This window comes from Brachycentrus maculatus, unplaced genomic scaffold (assembly GCF_059751285.1).
Source record: "Brachycentrus maculatus isolate JH-2025_06_01 unplaced genomic scaffold, ASM5975128v1 h1tg000817l, whole genome shotgun sequence".
In the NCBI taxonomy this organism is placed as follows: Eukaryota; Metazoa; Arthropoda; class Insecta; order Trichoptera; family Brachycentridae; genus Brachycentrus; species Brachycentrus maculatus.
The window spans coordinates 287,857-306,773 of record NW_028281545.1 but is presented as its reverse complement, the minus strand read 5'-3'; the positions used below and the strand labels follow the sequence as shown (position 1 = coordinate 306,773).

General features: G+C 33.2%; 2 protein-coding genes across 3 annotated transcripts in view; one reads left to right on the top strand and one right to left on the bottom strand.

The window, feature by feature from the left end:
• The window catches only part of LOC148300134 (uncharacterized), a 151,316-nt gene that overhangs the window by 3,614 nt on the left and 128,785 nt on the right, over positions 1-18,917 (top strand). The window lies entirely within an intron of this gene.
• LOC148300137 (gustatory and pheromone receptor 39a-like) lies at positions 2,918-13,230 on the bottom strand. The gene is made up of 4 exons (XM_088275204.1): positions 13,219-13,230; positions 9,151-9,354; positions 5,556-5,645; positions 2,918-3,016 (listed from the first exon to the last, which is right to left on the bottom strand). Exons 1-4 carry the CDS (start codon positions 13,228-13,230, stop codon positions 2,918-2,920), a joined length of 405 nt encoding a protein of 134 aa, XP_088131330.1.

Genomic DNA, 18,917 nt, shown 5'->3' with positions numbered 1-18,917 from the left:
TCCATAGAGTATTTTAATCCATAGAATATAAAATGACCTACATTTTCTACAAAAGTTACTAAAAGTATTGTGAAATTTAAATTATTGCAATAAAGATGGCTACTTGATTTTAGGTCCCAATTGAGATGGTATCTCCACGAAAGCAATAGACTAGGTTAAATAGTGCAATGTTCTTTCAATAATTAATTAAATAAGGGCTATGCCCAGTATAAATAAATAAATCATGTTTATAGCTCTGTTAGAACTGAATAGAACTGACATCTGTTGAAAAATTTATGAAGTAAATAGCTTTCTCTTTCTGACCATAGGTGAGAATTTTATTTTATTTTTTTATTGAGATAAATTGTATACATTTTTATCACAATTGTAAACATATTTAAAATATTTTTTTGCAGAGACCCACCAAGCCACATTGTGTGTCTTATCGGTGGAGTCCTTTTTGAATATATTTTTTATTGTTTTTAACGATTTTAACCTTATATACACACAAAAAAGAGAGAAAAATTAAGAATTTAAACATTTTACAATTTTCATAAAATTAACTCTTGATCATTCACCCATTCCTTTATTTTGCCTTTGTTCCATATTTTATTTTGACCTCTAACATCCGTCGGCAACAAATTAAAAATGTTCGGAACGATATATTGCAGTGTTTGACTCCCATATTTATTGTTAATTGGGAATATCAAACCTTCGTTGTATTACATATGGAGTGGCCTTAGATATTACTTCAATTTGTATACTTCTTATTTGATCAATTGATTATTTATGGTAAGACAGGCAAAGTTTTTTCTTCACAAAGCTCCCAACAGATGGCATGTATACAATATTTGAGAATTGAAGTTATATATGTGTTTAATAATGGGCGGAATGGCGACCGTGACACGGTGTATAAAGTGATCAGTTAATGCCAGGACTTAAACCTTGCGAACCCTCAGACTTCCATATTCCATTTGTATAAAAAATGTTTTGTATCTGTCGAGACATCTAATATATCTTAACACGTTGATGGCCAACTACGAGGTAACTCATAGATTGCGTTCTTTGCTAGGATGCAGACTACTAGTTATCTCGTACTGTGTTTACTTGTCATATTCGTGCAGCTATGATCAAATTCCTAGTACATCAGTGCCAATTTGGATAGATGGCTTCTGGGAAGAGAACAAAAAATCAATGCTAGCTTACATGAACAGAAAATTTATTAAAAAATTAACAGGAAATATTATTTTGTACTATAATTTGCCCGCCTCCGTAGTGTGATGGTCAGCACGCTGGGCTACCGTACTGGAGGTCTCGTGTTCGATTCCCAGGGGGGGTGAAATAAATACAAGTAATTTTTTCACTCTTATATTTATTCAATATTGCCCTGGACTGGTACCTGAAGTGGAGGGCTGATCACCTTTCCTTCATGTGTTAACGAACAATGTAACACTACGTTTATATGATGCAGTGCCGTATGCACCATTGGGGTGCGGATAAGTGTTTAAAGATGAAGATAATAAGGGTTTTTAATAAAATAAAATGATTAAATGAAATTGACTTTTTAGACCGGAATTCTGAAAATTGCCGTGGCGGTGAACATGTTAATTAATTTCAATTTGGTGTTCAATTAATAATCCGCAAAATAATGCAAAACTAGTGATATCTATGTAAGTGCGTTGTGGACTTCACTTTTATCGATGTGTAGTGAAGAATATATCGCCCACTCCTTTCAAGAACGTCATAAATCAAAATACTTGATTTTTCAGGAGAACGTTTTTAAAGTTTGAAAATATAATACAATGTATTAAAAATAAATATCAAGCCACTTACTGAAATTTTTACTGTGCAACATATCTTTTTAGGTAAAACCTGAAGGTTTTTTCTCCATTTGAAAAATATTTAGTTTATTTAAAAAAATAATTAAACAATACCTTTTCCTCAAAATGCAAAAACAACACTTTCTGCCCTGTAACGAGTAAATATTTAGTTAAAAATATGCCTCTTTTTCTGGGATATAGTACATTTTCTGGGCATTCCGAAAATATGTACAACTTAAAATTGTCGTTTTTTGATTTATGACGTTCTTGAAAGGAGTGAGCGATATATATTTTCTAATTTAAACTTTGCGGCACCAAATTACAACTATTTGGCTTAGAACTGTACCGATACACATTTTGTGATTCCCTAATGTCTTGCCATTGAACTCTCTATTAAACTAAAGTGCTTTTCAATCCAACTTTTAAAAAATATATATAAATAAAAGGTAACTATGTTTTAAAATCACTATAAAAATTGTATTATAACTTAATTATAATGTCTACCGGTTTCGAAGCTAACCGCTTCTTTATCAAGACTGATTAATACACTGACCTCTCTAAAAAAACAATGCACAGTGAAAATGACTCTTAATTTAGTAACGACGCAACTTTGAAAAAACGCAAATTGAAACGACGCAAAGCGAGGTCTGAGTGTACTGTATTAATCAGTCGTGATTAAGAAGCGGTTAGCTTCAAAAACTTGTAGACATTATAATTAAGTTATAATAAATATTGTCCGCCTCCGTAGTGTAATGGTCAGCACGCTCGGCTACTGTACTGGAGGTCCCAGGTTCGAGTCCCAGGGGGGGTCAAATAAATTTAAGTAATTTTTTCACTCTTATATTTATTCAATATTACCCTGGACTGGCACCTGAAGCGGAGGGCTGATCACCTTTCCTTCATGTGTTAACGATCAAGATAACACTGCGTTTATATGGTGCAGTGCCCTATGCACCATCGGGTGCGGATGAGGGTTTGAAATATTTTTTGTGATTTTTAAACAAAGTTACGTTTTAATTATAAAATGGAAAATCACAAAGTTAGTGCTTCAAACATAAGTTATACAATTTTTTTTTCTTAAAAAGAAATCAACTGATACTTGAACTAGTCAATAGTTTTCAATTTGTATGATTGTATTTCGCCATGCCTCCTTTTCCAACATTGGTTTGTTTGAACTGGTACAGAATAACTAAGTACGTAGTGATCGCTCCGCCAACCTAAAACATGAAGAACATTTTACACTAAATGATTTTATATAGTGCAAAAGATAGAAATCAAACATTTTTTAAATTGAAATTTCTTCTTCTTGGTGTAGGCCTTGTGGCCTGTTTTTAAAAGAGTTTAGTCTCCTGCGATGTCCATTCCCAGCTGTCAATCCATCTCTTTGGTGTTCTGCCCGGGAGTCTGCCTTGGAGTTGGCCATACAGTGCAATGTAAGGAAGTCTGGATGGTTCCATTCTCCTCACTTGCGCATACCATTGTCTTCTTCGTTGCCTTCCCCATCTAACGCCATCTTCGATCTCGCATATTTCTCTTATCCTAGTGTTCCTTATTACATCTCGTAGATTCTTGCCAGATATGCTCCTTACAGTCTTAATTCCTGACACTCTCAGAGCGTTTTTTGTTACTGCGGCGTCCGCTCTGCATTCTATCCACGTTCTATTCATATTATCATGATAGGTCGTACACAAGTTTTATATATAATAATTTTGCTGCTGATCTTCATTTCAGGGTTTTTACATATAGAATTTCCATTGATATTTCACTCCATACAAAAAATCATGAATATTATCAAGCATTCTTAATTATTACGCATTCCGATGCATTGTATGCAATGAAAATGAGGGATAACATCCACAAGGAACCTAGGGCCAAGATATAAATAATTATCAATATTTTGACAAACTGTCATAGTGCTGAGAGTAGAATTTTTGACTATCAGTGTGTTTTTTAGAGGTTGTGTCGCAATGTATGTAATTATCTCAATTTATTTAATAAATTGTATTGACGAAAAAGCAATTTTTTACCATAAAAAAGGACTTTTATTATATTTTTTAAATTGTATTTTAAAATTGACGCTGCGATCCTTACAGTGTCAATTTTTTGGGTTGGAAAAATTACAAGGAGTAAGATAAGGCAGTGTATTGTGTGCAGTAACAAAGACTGAAAGAGAAAATCATAAACCGGGCTCATTTGCACACGCTAAAAGAGGAGGGTGCATGGTATATGTGTGGGGAAATATTTTTTTTTTTATTGAATGGCTAATGCATTTAACATAATACATATATACAGTATGTAATATAAAAATACACTAATGAATACACTAACAGAGAAACAAAAAGTCTTACACATAAAATAATAAGAAAATAACAAACAGTTTCAAACCCTTATCCGCATTCCAATGATGCATAGGGCACTGCATCATATAAACGCAGTGTTATCTTGATCGTAAACATATGAAGGAAAGGTGATCAGCCCTCCGCTTCAGGTACCAGTCCAGGGTAATATTGAATAAATATTACAGTGAAAAAATCACTTATATTTATTTGACCCCCCCTGGGAATCGAACCCGGGACCTCCAGAACGGTAGCCGAGCGTGCTGACCATTACACTATGGAGGCGGACAAACAAATAGTAAGCACTGGTAAATACACGTCTCCTTCACACACTATCAGCGAGCAGCGAGAGAGAGTAAAACACAACGTTTAAATTTATCTATTATAACATGGAGAAGAAATGCTGAGAAAGTACAGACTTCAAGGTGGATAGCAATATATTAAATAAATCTATACTTTCAAAAGCATTGGCTAACATGTGAAGCCGCGGAATCGGAGAGAACATGTTTGAGATTATATATGTAGATGGTTTTTATTCGTATTTTTTTCCTTCATACACTTTCCAACTAACACATTTTGGACAGGTGTTTTTTACACCTAAGAAATGCTAGCGACAGGATTTGATGATTATGTACATATAGTTAAGACCTTAAAGATATTGGTATATAATTTTCGTATAAAAACATTAAATATGCATTTACAACATTTTGAGTGTGTCCAAAAACACACTCAAAATGTTGTAAATAAATTATCTGGTCAAATTATAAGCTTAATAATAAAAATGAAAATGGTATTTTCTGGCGTTTCTCATGTGTGTGATTATAATCCAGGATTCGGATCTCACATACTAATATAAGAGTTTCTGCTTAGTAAAAAAGCTTCTTTTCATCTCACCAATAGATGTCTCTAGTGAAGTTCTAGTGATTCAAGAACAAGGTTTCTAAATTGGTTCATATATGTAGAACTTCCAAGAATTTGAGTAGTGTGGTTGTCAATAATGGGTAGAATTGGTGAATGTTACACGTGTGTAAAGTGATCACTTAAACCAGCCTATGACGGTCGTCAGCCCCGTAAATGCCCAGACTTCCATATTCTTCTTCATCTTTGATGAGATGTCAAAAAAATAATATTAAATATGCAGTTCGTTCTTTTCTGAGTTTAAAATGACGCCAGCAAGATGGTAAAAATACCTTTCCTGTCCTTGATCATCAATCAACCGAACGGGTAAAAATACCGTCCAGTGTGTTAATAAATTGTTATTGATGGAATGATAATGATTATTAATTACATAAATGTAAACGAAGTGATCAGTCTTACGCTTCACATCGATATTAAATCACCAATCCCGGATGATATTGAATCCTGGATGATAAGCCTCCTGAATGGTAATGTCGGATCATTATGAACGCAATATACTTACAGATAGAATTATAGAATAGTCAAAATTGAACATCCCACAAGCCGTGATAGTAATCTTCTGATGCAGAAGTTGCAATGAATAAACTTTTAACTGAAATAAAAAGATTTCACATTTTAGAGAGTTGCTATTTTAATTATTTTTGTTATGTTGATATTACGCATGTAAAATTCATTACATTTTTACTCCATTCTTCATTACTGTTGTTATTATATATTCGGTGTATAAGAAGTCCGGACAAACTCGACTGAAATGGTGAAAGAAAATTTCTCAGTTGTTAAGACTATTTTTTTTTAAAGAAAGTAATGTAAACAATTTTGGTCAGCGTTGACATTATACATATTGCGGCCACTACCAATATTAAAACTATGGATATATATCGGAGTCCTACAGGAGAAAGTGACCAACTAACAAAACGTAAAATTTATTGTAATTGCAGACAGTTTTTAGAATTCCATATTGAATTGTTTTGTAATATAACCAATATAACCCCACTCCCCATATTTATTAACCTATATATAGACCTTAATATATTTTTGTTCGTAAGTTTTAATTTGTACCAGAAGATGAAAACATCTTTCGTTTTCGAAACTAGTCGTAAATAAAAATAAAACTGGATAAAGTGGTATATTCAAGTGTTTAATATTAATAAAGATAAAACAAGGTTTGTTGGATTGAATTCTACATTTATTTATGTATATATGTTAATACGTGATGCGTTTCGTCTTCTTAGGACATTATCAAACACATGTGTGTTTGATAATGTCCTAAGAAGACAAAACGCATCACGTATTAACATATACATAAATAAATGTAGAATTCAATCCAACAAACCTTGTTTTATTTTGGATATATTACCCAACAATTCAAAACGTAAAATGTTCAGGAGGGCCATTTAAGTCACTTTTGCATGGCAATAAAAAAAGCATCAATTCAGTTAGTCATTTTTAACAAGTCAATAAATTATACTTCCAAGTTTAAAATCTATTGGGAGTTTTTTCAGGGCAATATTAAGCTAGTATTATCCTGGTGTTCCTTATTCTCTCGTAGATTCTTGCTAGATATTCTCCTTAGAGTCTTCATTTCTGTCACTCTTAGCGCGTTTTTTGTTACTGTGGTGTCCGCTCTGCATTATATCCCACATGTCGTGATATGTCGTACACAAGCTTTATATATTATAATATATTATAATTTTATTTAAGTCACTTTTGCATGGCAATAAAAGAAACATCAATTCAGTTAGTCATTTTTAACAAGTCAATATATTATACTTCCAAGTTTAAAATCTATTGGGATTTTTTTCAGGGCAATATTAAGCTAGTAAGATATCAAATAGTCAATAATCACGTTTTTGTAAAAAATGCATTTGGTCACTTTCTCCTGCTACATATGTAAATATATCCTCTTTAAACCTTTATCCTACCCAATGGTGCATAGGACGCTGTGGGCATCAACACAGTGTTATCTTGGTCATTAATTGCATGAAGGCAAGGTGATCAGCCCTGTGCTTCTTGTACCAGTACAGGATGATGTCAAATATATATGAGAGTGAAAATTGTTTATTTTTTGACAAAGAAAGGGTTTGGTTTCAAAGCAAACAGTTTCTTTGTGAATGCCAATTAATTTTTAGACCATTAAAATTGGACCGATTGGACCAAATTGAACCACTTTTAGATTGGACATATACATATTTATAAATTTAATCTAACATGTATTTAATCCTTATTCGTCCGCCTCCGTAGTGTAATGGTCAGCACGCTCGGCTACCGTACTGGAGGTCCCGGGTTCGATTCCCAGGGGGGGTCAAATAAATATAAGTGATATTTTCACTCTTACATTTATTCAATATTACCTTGGACTGGTACCGGAAGCGGAGGGCTGATCACCTTTCCTTCATGTGTTAACACTGCGTTTATATGATGCAGTGCCCTATGCGCCATTGGGGTGCGGATAAGGGTTTGAATAAAATGAAAATCTTTATTAGCACTCAATAGTGCATAGGGCGCTCCGTCGTATTGATGGGTTTTGTCTTGTGAAGGGAAGGTGATCAGTCCTGCAGTTCTGATCCCAGTCCAGGGTGGTATTAAATAAGTACTACAGCTTTTATTTCTTTTTACTTCCCTGAGCATTGACCCTTCAAAGACTGCAGGCGGTTTAGCCATCCCATAATGTCAACGCTTAAATATGTTTTAAATTAATGTTTTACTTAGTAAATACCACTGTTTTTTAAAATCTACTGTGACACGTGTTTCGATGCATTCCTATTACCCCCTCTTCAACCTTCAACATTTCAAGGACCCTACTCTAAAATTTAGAATTATCTTCACATATGGTGTTTGAAAATGCGGAATGCATCGAAGCACGTGTCACAGTAGATTTTAAGAAATATTGGTATGAACTAAGTAAATAATTAATTAAAAAGGGATAGATTTTACCACAAAGTGACTGCCGAATCAATTAATGAAAACTTAAATATGTTATTTATTGATTTGGCGTTTAATTTGTAGAACTCCATTTTAATTTATGTATTAATTTTCAATCAAACACAGATTTTTTGAGTCTACTAAGTTGTATTTTATAAACAAAAACACGTAAAAATTTGTATTGTGACAAATTTTTCGCCTTGTTAGGGCATTATCAAACGAATGTGAAGATCAAATGGACTACGGTCCTTATGTAGCTATACAATTCCAAGTGACAGTTTTAACACGTGCAGCAATGTCACAATATAATTTTTTATGTGTTTTTGTTAATAAAATACAACTTAGTAGACTCAAAAAATCTGTGTTTGATTTAAAATTAATACATAAACTTAAATATGTTATTAGTATAAAAATATATTTGCCTCCTGTGTGATGAAGTTTGCACTTCTGATCAAAAAAAAGTGCACCAAGTTGTATAACATGACTGAAACAACTGTGATTGCGCTGATCATTCCGCTTATTTCTGGTAAAATTAGATATAACCGGGCAATAGTGTTCACAAAGGTTTCCGTTACTATGAACAGTAATATGACGGAATAAATCTTGTTGAACGTCTTGGTGGCGGTTCGCAGATCATTGTGCAGACAGCACAGAGTGTGAATCCTTTGCAAGACGTTCTCGTTCGTAAGTACAAAACTTTTCTTGTGCTGGTTGACGGTAATTTCATTCTGGGTCTTAATATGAGCGAGCTGTATGGTGGGTTTCTTATTCAATTCTCTCAGCGCATTGTTTATCAAGTGGTATCTGTAACTTATGATGTAAAACCCCATCCAAATTTGCATCACCATCAAAAGGTAGACACACGCGTGCACTTCGAACAAAATATCCCAAAAATCATTGGAATCTTGCTCCAAAATTAGATTCACCTTATTCATCGAGTATAGTAGGGCGATGCAAAATAAAATTATAAACAAACTGAAGAGCGCTCTCCGTCTTTGCTTTCTGTAATCCAAGACTATTTGGTTTTCTTTCATTCGTTGGTCAAGCTGGAGCATCTGGGAGAAGAATTTAACGAAGTTCTTGCGATTCCATATGAAAGATATGCCACTTATCAGGTCGACCATCAGAGGGAAATATAATTTGATGACGATTATCATCCCGTCGAATTCCGTTGCCTTTTGAGCCAGCGACTTTTCTTTTCTCGGACTCACGTACAAGCAAAGAACGGTAAAGACAGCGCTGTAAAGGATATCGAACCAGGTTATTTTAGCGCTGCTTATTCCGTTCTTTTTTTCCATTGTGTACGGTGCTAAGCCGACTATCTTTGAAACCATATAAACTGGCATGAGGCTATCGACCAAATCTAAATTTTTTTGAACCTCCATACTGAAAGACCGACAATTTTAACACGTGCAGAGTGTTTATGAGTTTGAGTTTAGAGTGATATGGATCCTTCTAGCGGCAGTGTTTTGTAGGGTAATAATTTTATTGTATTTTCATGTTATGAGGCTCGCTCGATAAGTTCAGATGCTTATTACAGTTTACAAATTTTATTACTTATCAACTTTTGTCTAGAAAAGGCTATTTAGTTGGCTTGGCCATGTACTCCGCATGCCTCCCGAGAGGCGCCATCAAGCTTGCCTCTTTTATAAGGCATCAGGTTCGCGCTGCCCAGCACCACCACTACTGACAATTCGTTGGCAGTTCTTGTCTGAACTTCGGAACGCGGACCTGACTTAGGAGGATGCAAAAAAGGAGAATGTAAGGGAGGTAGTTGCCGACAAAAAAGCCTGGAGACAGTTTGTGGACTCCATATACTCCATATTGGGAGCGGATATGGTTTATTTTATATTTTATTTAACAATAGCAGCGAATGATCTAAATTTGAAATATATGCAGGTAATGATTTTTAGGGGTTCATATGGTCGTAAAGAATAAAGACATGATGATGAAGAATAAAGTCGATGTGAGGTTATATCTATTTTTATTTATTGATTTGGTGTTTAATTTGAAGAACTCCATTTTAATTTTTGTATTAATTTTGAATCAAACACAGATTTTTTGGGTCTACTAAGTTGCTAAGTTGCAACTTAGTAGACTCAAAAAAAATCTGTGTTTGATTTAAAATTAATACATAAATGAGGTTATATTGTTTATTGTAGTAGATAATTTACAGTCTTATAAAATAGCAGGATCTTGATAGAGTTCAGGCACTCGACTAATATCAGAATATCAATTAAAACGACTGACATCTTTCGAAGACATAAATTTTTTTATATTCTATCATTAATATTTTGTAATAAATATTAAGACATTTATCATTTCACCTTATTTATTCACCATACCATCGAGTAGTGAAATTTCAAGGCATAAGTATTAGATAAAAAAAAAATTTCAGCAAAGTTGCGTAAATCCGTGGAAGCCAACGTGACATATCGCTCACTCCTTTCAACAACGTCATATATCAAAAAACTTAAAACGTTTTTAAAGTTTAAAAATATAATACAATGTATTAAAAATAAATATCAAGCCACTTACTGAACTTTTTACTGTGCAACAGATCTTTTTAAGTAAAACCTGAATGTTATATCTCCATTTGAAAAAATAATTACTTTATTTAAAAAAAATAATTAAACAATACCTTTTTTTCAAAATGCAAAAACAACACTTACTGCCCTGTAGCGGGTAAACATTAAGTTAAAAATATGCCGCTTTTACTGGGATATAGTACATTTTCTGGGCATTCCGAAAACATGCACAACTGAAAATTGACGATTTTTGATATATGACGTTGTTGAAAGGCGTGAGCGATTTGTCTTTCCATGAATTGATGCGTATATCTTAACACACTTTGGACAAGGGAGAGGTATTTCTACCCGTTCGGTCGATTGATGCTTAAGAACGGGAAGGATCTTTTTACCTTCTTCGCCGGCCTCATTTCAAATGCAGAAAAGAAGGAATTATCCAATGTTTTTAAAAAAATATTATATGCCAATCTCTTCATTAAAGTATGTATATTATTATCAAATCCCGTCGCCAGCAGCCCGCAGGTGTTAAAAATGCCTGTCTAAAATGTGTTAATTTATGTACATTTTAATTTATTACTAATAACTAATTGTACCTCCCTCTTAATGCCTTTCCTTAATTTAATGAAGCCTTGTTAGTTTTTTTTTCATAAAACATAATTCACATAAATATTCTGATACTCCTCGACAGCTTGTCAGTATTTTATTTATTCATTTATAAAAATAAATGTCATTTTGTTTATCCACAATTAACAGCCCTTTTATATAAATAAATAATAACAAACTGTTACTACCTAAGTAATTGAATATAATATACAAACTTGCATGTTATTAAACTCGACAGCAGTTGTCATCCACTCATTACACTAATGTTTTTATGAATTTTAAATACATATCGCTCACTCCTTTCAACAATGTCATATATCAAAAAACTTGATTTTTCAGGAGATCGTTTTTAAAGTTTGAGAATATAATAAAACGTAATAAACTTAACGTATAATAAACTTAAACCAGCCTATGACGGTCGTAAGCCCCGTAAATGCCCAGACTTCCATATTCTTCTTCATCTTTGATGAGATGTCAAAAAATAATATAATAAAACGTATTAAAAATAAATATCAAGCCACTTATTGAACTTTTTACTGTGCAAAAGATCTTTTTAGGTAAAACCTGAAGGTTTTTTCTCCATTTGAAAAATACTAAGTATATTAAAAAAAATAATTAAACAATACTTTTTCTTCAAAATGCAAAAACATTTTCAGCCCTGTAGCGGGTAAATATTAAGTCAAAAATAAGCCGCTTTTGCTGGGATATAGTACATTTTCTGGGCATTCCGAAAACATGCACAACTGAAAATTGACGATTTTTGATATATGACGTTGTTGAAAGGAGTGAGCGATATGTCATTTCCATTACTTGTGGACAATTACTTCTAAGTTTTATCTGTACCTATTGGCACACTTAATCAGATCCATACAATCTCTACTTGAATGTTAAGACATTGTTTGCGGGCGGTTTTTTCATCTACCCCGACCCTAATTATACTCTGGCAGTCTGCCGCCCGACCCTCAGTATACTAATCACAAGTAACCGCAAACCCAATTCCCATCTGCACAATGTTTTTTGGCATCTCTCACGCTCTCTACCAAAAGTAGGCAGGCGCTGTGGCATAGTTGGGTAGACGCTCGACTGTGAAACTGGCGTCGCGAGTTCGATTCCCGCCAATTGCAAAATGAATTCATGAAAGATTTACTTTCAATTGGTCTGGGTGTTTGTGACGTATTTTTCACATTTATCTTCCCTATCCAATACTATCCTACCTGCAGATAAGCATCTAAAATAGACTCTTTGCGGGTTATTTCTAGCATCTAAAATAGACTCTTTGCGGGTTATTCCTTTTATAAAATAAATAAAGTAAATAGAATGCTTATAAGCGTCTCGCGCTCTCTACTAACAGTATGTAAAATATGCTTTTCAAGCGTTTCCCGCAAACAATGTGTTAATCGTGAAAAGGCAAAGTTATCAGTCCTGCGATTCAATTCCAGGATGATATTACAAAAAAACTAACTATCCATCACTCCAGCTCTCCACAGGGGTAGGGAAAGAGTATAGAATGCCATACCAATCTGTCCATGCAAAAAATCTTCGCCTCTTCTACATCCGTGCCTCTCTTCATACATACCCCTAGATTATTCTGACTTCTGACCTACCACATTCAAGTATTTAGAAATACTTGAACGTGCCAAGTTTTCCTCGGTCTCCCGCTGCTTTTATTACCGACATTCGCCTCATAAAATTATTTTACAGTTCTTTCTTCACTCATTCAATTCATGTGCCCAAACCATCTCAAAACGCCTTTCTTAATTTTTTCGATAATGCTTATCTCATCCTTGCATTTTTTCCTTCTATCACCATAAAAACATCTGTAATTCATCATTTTGCCACACATTCGTTTGAGAGGCCACATTTGTATTCAGTCTACTTACATCCTTATTTTGCCAACTCTATGCTTCACTTTCAAACATTAGTGTTGAAACCAAAATTCCATTGTGCACTGCCGGTATTTAATAAATATTGTAGTAAAAAATCACTGATATTTATTTTGACCCCTTGGAATTTGGATCAGGATTTAACACTGCAGTCAAACACGCTAATCACCACATTACAAAAGAGGTGTTTAAAGATGGTTTGGGAATTATAGTAACATGGATTTAACACTCTCTTTATCATTCATCGTTCATTTTGTGTAATACCACTTTAAAAATGAATGATGAATGAAAATGAGAGTGTTATATGTGTCGCCTACTTTCAAAATCCGCCAGATCCAATTTTATGAGATTTAAAAATAAATAATCGGAATGCCAATTGTTGTATAAAATATTTATATACTTGAAAACCCTGCTAAAAAATACTTAAAAACAGCGTTGTATTTCAAATTCCGCTAAATTCATAGAACTTGCCTTCTGACCCGTATCGGCCAATCACAGAACGAGGATAGGTCATAAATTAAGAACGTCATTATCGGTTTCGGTCTCGTGTTTTTTTTAAATACTGAAAAAATTTCCAAAAAAATGGGAAAACTCTCTATTTCATAATATTTAATCTAAAGATAGACAAATCTTTGAAACATAAATGTTACCCGGAAAATTTAGCATTTTTTGTAAAATCGACTTACATGTATCTGGCGGATTTTAAAAGTAGGCGACACATATCGCTCACTCCTTTCAAGAACGTCATAAATCAAAAATTGTCAATTTTCAGTTGTGCATGTTTTTGGAATGCCCATAAAATGTACTATATCCCAGCAAAAGCGGCATATTTTTAACTTAATATTTACCCACTACAGGACAGCAAGTGTTGTTTTTGCATTTTGAAGAAAAGGTATTGTTTAATTATTTTTTTAAACATACTAAATATTTTTTAAATGGAGAAAAAACCTTCAGGTTTTACCTAAAAAAAATCTGTTGCACAGTAAAAAGTTCAATAAGTGCCTTGATATTTATTTTTAATACATTGTATTATATTTTTAAACTTTGAAAACGTTCTCCTGAAAAATCAAGTTTTTTGATTTATGATGTTCTTGAAAGGAGTGAGCGATATGTATTACCATACCAAACTTATCAATGCTTTTAATATACAAAACATAAAATGGATTTGTTAATTTGGGATTAGGATTGAGGAAACCGATCACTTTGGTAACATTTTTAATAAAAGACATGTTTTATGGAATAATTTATTGCATTTTTTCTAAAATAAGTATTCAACATGGACCCCATCCTACGCTAAGTATTCAACATATCGTAAACTTTATTGCTATCAACAAATCTAATATTATTCTTATCAATCTAGAATTGTCTAGAAGATTTATAGGCATTTCAATATCATAGGAAAGTTTCAATTGATCTATGTATCGTAAGATTATTGCTTTGATAACCATGAATCGGTGCAATACTTAATTGCGTTTAATATCTATTTAAATAAAAATAAGACCAGTATTATACTTTATTATGACACGTGTTTCGTTGCACCAAAAATCTATTATTATTTTTTAATAATATTTATTAGTTGTAACGTGTTGACTGCGTTAGTAGTATGTAGATCGTCTTACGTGGCGGTCGTGTCACTACGCCAGCTATTGCGGCACTTGCGATTTATTTTTTCCCCTTTTTTAGATACTCAACAGAGCTAACATTTCAAAATTATTATTTTTGACATCTCATCAAAGACGAAGAAGAATATGGAAGTCTGGGCATTTACAGGGCTGACTACCGTCATAGGCTGGTTTAAGTGATCACTTTACACACGTGTAACATTCACCAATTCTACCCATTATTGACAACCACACTACTCAATTTCAATTTCTTGGAAGGTTTCTAAATTGGTTCATATATATAGAACTTCCAAGAAATTGAGTAGTGTGGTTGTCAATAATGGGTAGAATTGGTGAATGTTACACGTGTGTAAAGTGATCACTTAAACCAGCCTATGACGGTCGTCAGCCCCGTAAATGCCCAGACTTCCATATTCTTCTTCATCTTTGATGAGATGTCAAAAATAATATGAAAATAACTCCTGTAATTGGAGATAATCCAGATTTTGTGAACAAGTATTTGGACACACTCAAAATGTTGTATACAAAATTATTACATTTGAACTTCAACTACGGTCAATAAAAGCTGCATTTAGAAATATTCACATTTTCCCATTTTTAAATCACATTTTCATATGGTGTAGATAATACGTATCACCGGTGCACGCGGAAGTTTTTAGCACTGTAAAGGAAGGGTTAAAAATGAAAATGAATGTGTATAGTAAATATTCAATGAATAAGGTTGATCCCTAAAAATAATACAATAGGTACAATACAATAAACTAGATCAGTGGTTCTTAACCGTGTTAGAGATACTGAACCCCACTAGTTTCATATCTGTTCACCGAAACCTTTAATTGGAAAATAAGATAATTTTTAAAATTCAAAACGGTATAAATATAAATATAAATATATATGTATAGTTCTACAAAATGAACACAATTAAAAAAAATGACAAGATCATTTTAACATAAAAACAAAATAATAATAATAATAATAATAAAACCCTTATCCGCACCCCAATGGTGCATAGGGCACTGCATTATATAAACAGTGTTATTTTGATCGTCAACACACAAAGGAAAGGTGATCAGCCCTCCGCTTCAGGTACCAGTCCAGGGTAATATTGAATAAATATTAGAGTGAAAAAATCACTTATATTTATTTGACCCCCCTGGGAATCCAACCCGGGACCTCCAGAACGGTAGCCAAACGTGCTGACCATAACACTACGGAGGCGGACGAAAAAGAAAAATCCAAAACAAAATAATGAATAGTATAATTAAAATTTAACTTTGTTTTAAAATCAATATAAATATTTTATTATAACTTAATTATAATGTCTACCGGTTTCCAAGCTAACCGCTTCTTTATCAAGACTGATTAATCAATCTTGGTTAGTATCAATCAGTCTTGATAAAGAAGCGGTTAGATTGGAAACCGGTAGACATTATACTTAAGTTATAATAAAATATTTACAGTGATTTAAAAACAAAGTTACATTTTAATTATAAAATGAAAAAACACAAAGTTAGTGGTTCAAATGTAAATTATAAAATAATTCATATTTACTGCAAATCAGTGTGACTTCTGCTGTTGCCTTTCAGAGACCAGTTCAGAAATGCGCAGCTTTATTTTGGCAAATGCCACTCTCATGTCATTTTCGTAACAAAGTCTGTTCCTTTTCTTCATTTTTATATACAGCATCCTCGAAAAGTACTGCTCGCAAAGATATGTTGTAACAAACGGTATGAAAATCTCCAGAGCTTTGCAGGGTACGTTATTATTATTTTTATTGCTAGATTGATATATTCCTTATAATAAACTGGATCTATTGGGTAAATGAATATGTCATACGTCGTATCATTTTTTATAATATTGTACAATAAGTCGGGTGTGTTTTGATCTCCACCGAACCCGGAAGACTGACTCACGAACCCCTGGGTTTCGATCGAACACAATTTAAGAACCACTGCACTAGATCATATCTTATATCTTATATCTTATATCAATCAAGATTTTTCACATAGTTTATCAATATTACCCCAATATCATTTATGAAATACCCGAAACACATGTCAAAATATAGTATAATAAATTAGTGATTTACGCTGAGAAAACTTGTCACAAAACAGAAGGCCAAATAAAACATGAAACAATAAATAAATTGATAACGGTTTAACACTTGTACTGCCAGCTTTTTAAACAATTGAAAATTTTAATAAAAAAAATATATAAATTTTGACGGAGTATGTTTCAAAATTTCACAGGTGTCATGGTGTTTGATGACATAGCGGGTTCGATTCCTATCAATGCAAAAATGAGTTAAACCAGATCCCATTTTAGATCAAGGTGACTCGGGCAACTAATTTGCATTCTGTTTCATTTATATTCCGACTTCTGGGTATTGATTTGCCTGTTGAGAATATATTTGTTTTTTTTGACAAACCCGAGTGGTGTTCGGGCAATTTTGTTTCGACTTGTTGGTTACAATTTATTTGCCAAAATACAACTTCGGACGCGAAGGATATTTCTACCCATTCGGTCGATTGATGCTTAAGGACGGGAAGGGTATTTTTACCTTCTGCGCAGGCCTCATTTCAAAGGCAGAAAAGAAGGAATTGTCCAATGTTTTGATATAAATATTATATACCAATCTCCATGTTAAGGTCTTAACTACATGTCATGATTATCAAATCCCATCGTTTACAAATATTGATTTTAGTTTTCTTTTAAATCGTTCCAAAGAACAGAATGCTGGAATATTTTTTGAATTATGGCGAAATACGAAATATGCCGTTCAAATTAATGACTGTGTGTTTACTGTATTGTTTCAATTGAATCTCGGCAAACAATTAAAGTGGACTATTTTAATTAGTGTATTCGTTTAAATTTCTCAGCTGAAAATAATTCTAATAGCAATCTATTGTTTTAAGGCAATTCTGTATTTATAAAATGATGTCAGAAGTTTGAAAAATTTTCAAGGGAGGAGACGCTTCTATAAATATAATATAAGTGACATTTTGGCAACTGAAAAGATGTCTGAAATTAACAAATCGTACTTATTCTAAGATGCATTTTAAAAAAAGTTGCATACTTAACAGATTCATTATGTAAGTTTGTGTTTCAAGCTTTCCGTTATTTGGTATTATAATCTATTTCAAATTTGAATGTGGCAGTTTGACTATTACTGTAATTTTTAAATTATACCTAATTCTTATGACTACGCCATCACAGCTTTTGCTAAATTTATCCGAAATTCTTAGAGATCAAATATACTGGAATAAATAATGGTAACATTAACAATAGGACTGGATTTAATACAAATAAACATACTATTACATGCAGTACATATATCATGAGTAGTGTCCGCCTTTATAGTGTAATGGTCAGCACGCTCGGCTACCGTACTGGAGGTCCCAAATTCGATTACCAGGGTGGGGTCAAATAAATACATGTGATTTTTTTCACTCTTATATTTATTCAATATTACCCTGGACTGGTACCTGAAGCGGAGGCCTGATCACCTTTCCTTCACGTGTTAACGATCAAGATGTGTTATCTGTGTTGATTTGATGCAGTGCCCTATGCACCATCGGGTTCGAATGAGGGTTTGAAGAATAAGATATTATGAGTATACTGCCAAAAGTGATAAAATTTGTGTAATTTTATTATAACCTCATTTAAATGATTTAAAAACAGTTTTTAAATAGTTTGTTTCTCAAATTCTAAATTAACTAACATACCGTCACGCTGCTTCTCCGCAGCGGTAGGCAGAAAGCATAGAATGCCGCACATCTCTATATTTGCAATAGAGTGGTGTGTCATTAGTATTCATTTAGAAGTATGCATATTTCCGCCTCATCTTAGTAAATGACTGGTTCTAAATCCGCTAGATCTGGCCCTGATCAGAACATAGTATTTTCATACACATTTCTTTTACTATAAGACTGTGAAGGGTTTATGAACATTCAATATATCAGAAATAACGTTTTCTTGTGTTTTCTGTGGGCAATCTAGAACAGGGCTGACCAGAGCACGGCCCGCAACGTATTTCTAATATACCGCAAATATGAATCTTTTTCATTTAAAATAAATAATTCATAGGGCATTATTACATTTTTATGGCATCCTAAATAAATGAATTGTCCGCCTCCGTAGTGTAATGGTCAGCACGCTCGGCTACCATTCTGGAGGTCCCGGGTTCGAATCCTAAGGGGGTAAAATAAATATAAGTGATTTTATCACTGTAATATTTATTCAATATTATTACCCTGGACTGGTACCTGAAGCGGAGGGCTGATCACCTTTCATTCATGTGTAAACG

Excerpts from the sequence above, each read along its gene's own strand:
- LOC148300137 (XM_088275204.1), bottom strand. Across the intron at positions 5,646-9,150 it reads AAAAGTCGCTGGCTCAAAAG|TTAAAAGTTTATTCATTGCA; the intron begins GCAACGGAATTC and ends TTTTTATTTCAG. Across the intron at positions 3,017-5,555 it reads ACTATTCTATAATTCTATCT|GTTGGCGGAGCGATCACTAC; the intron begins GTAAGTATATTG and ends TTCATGTTTTAG.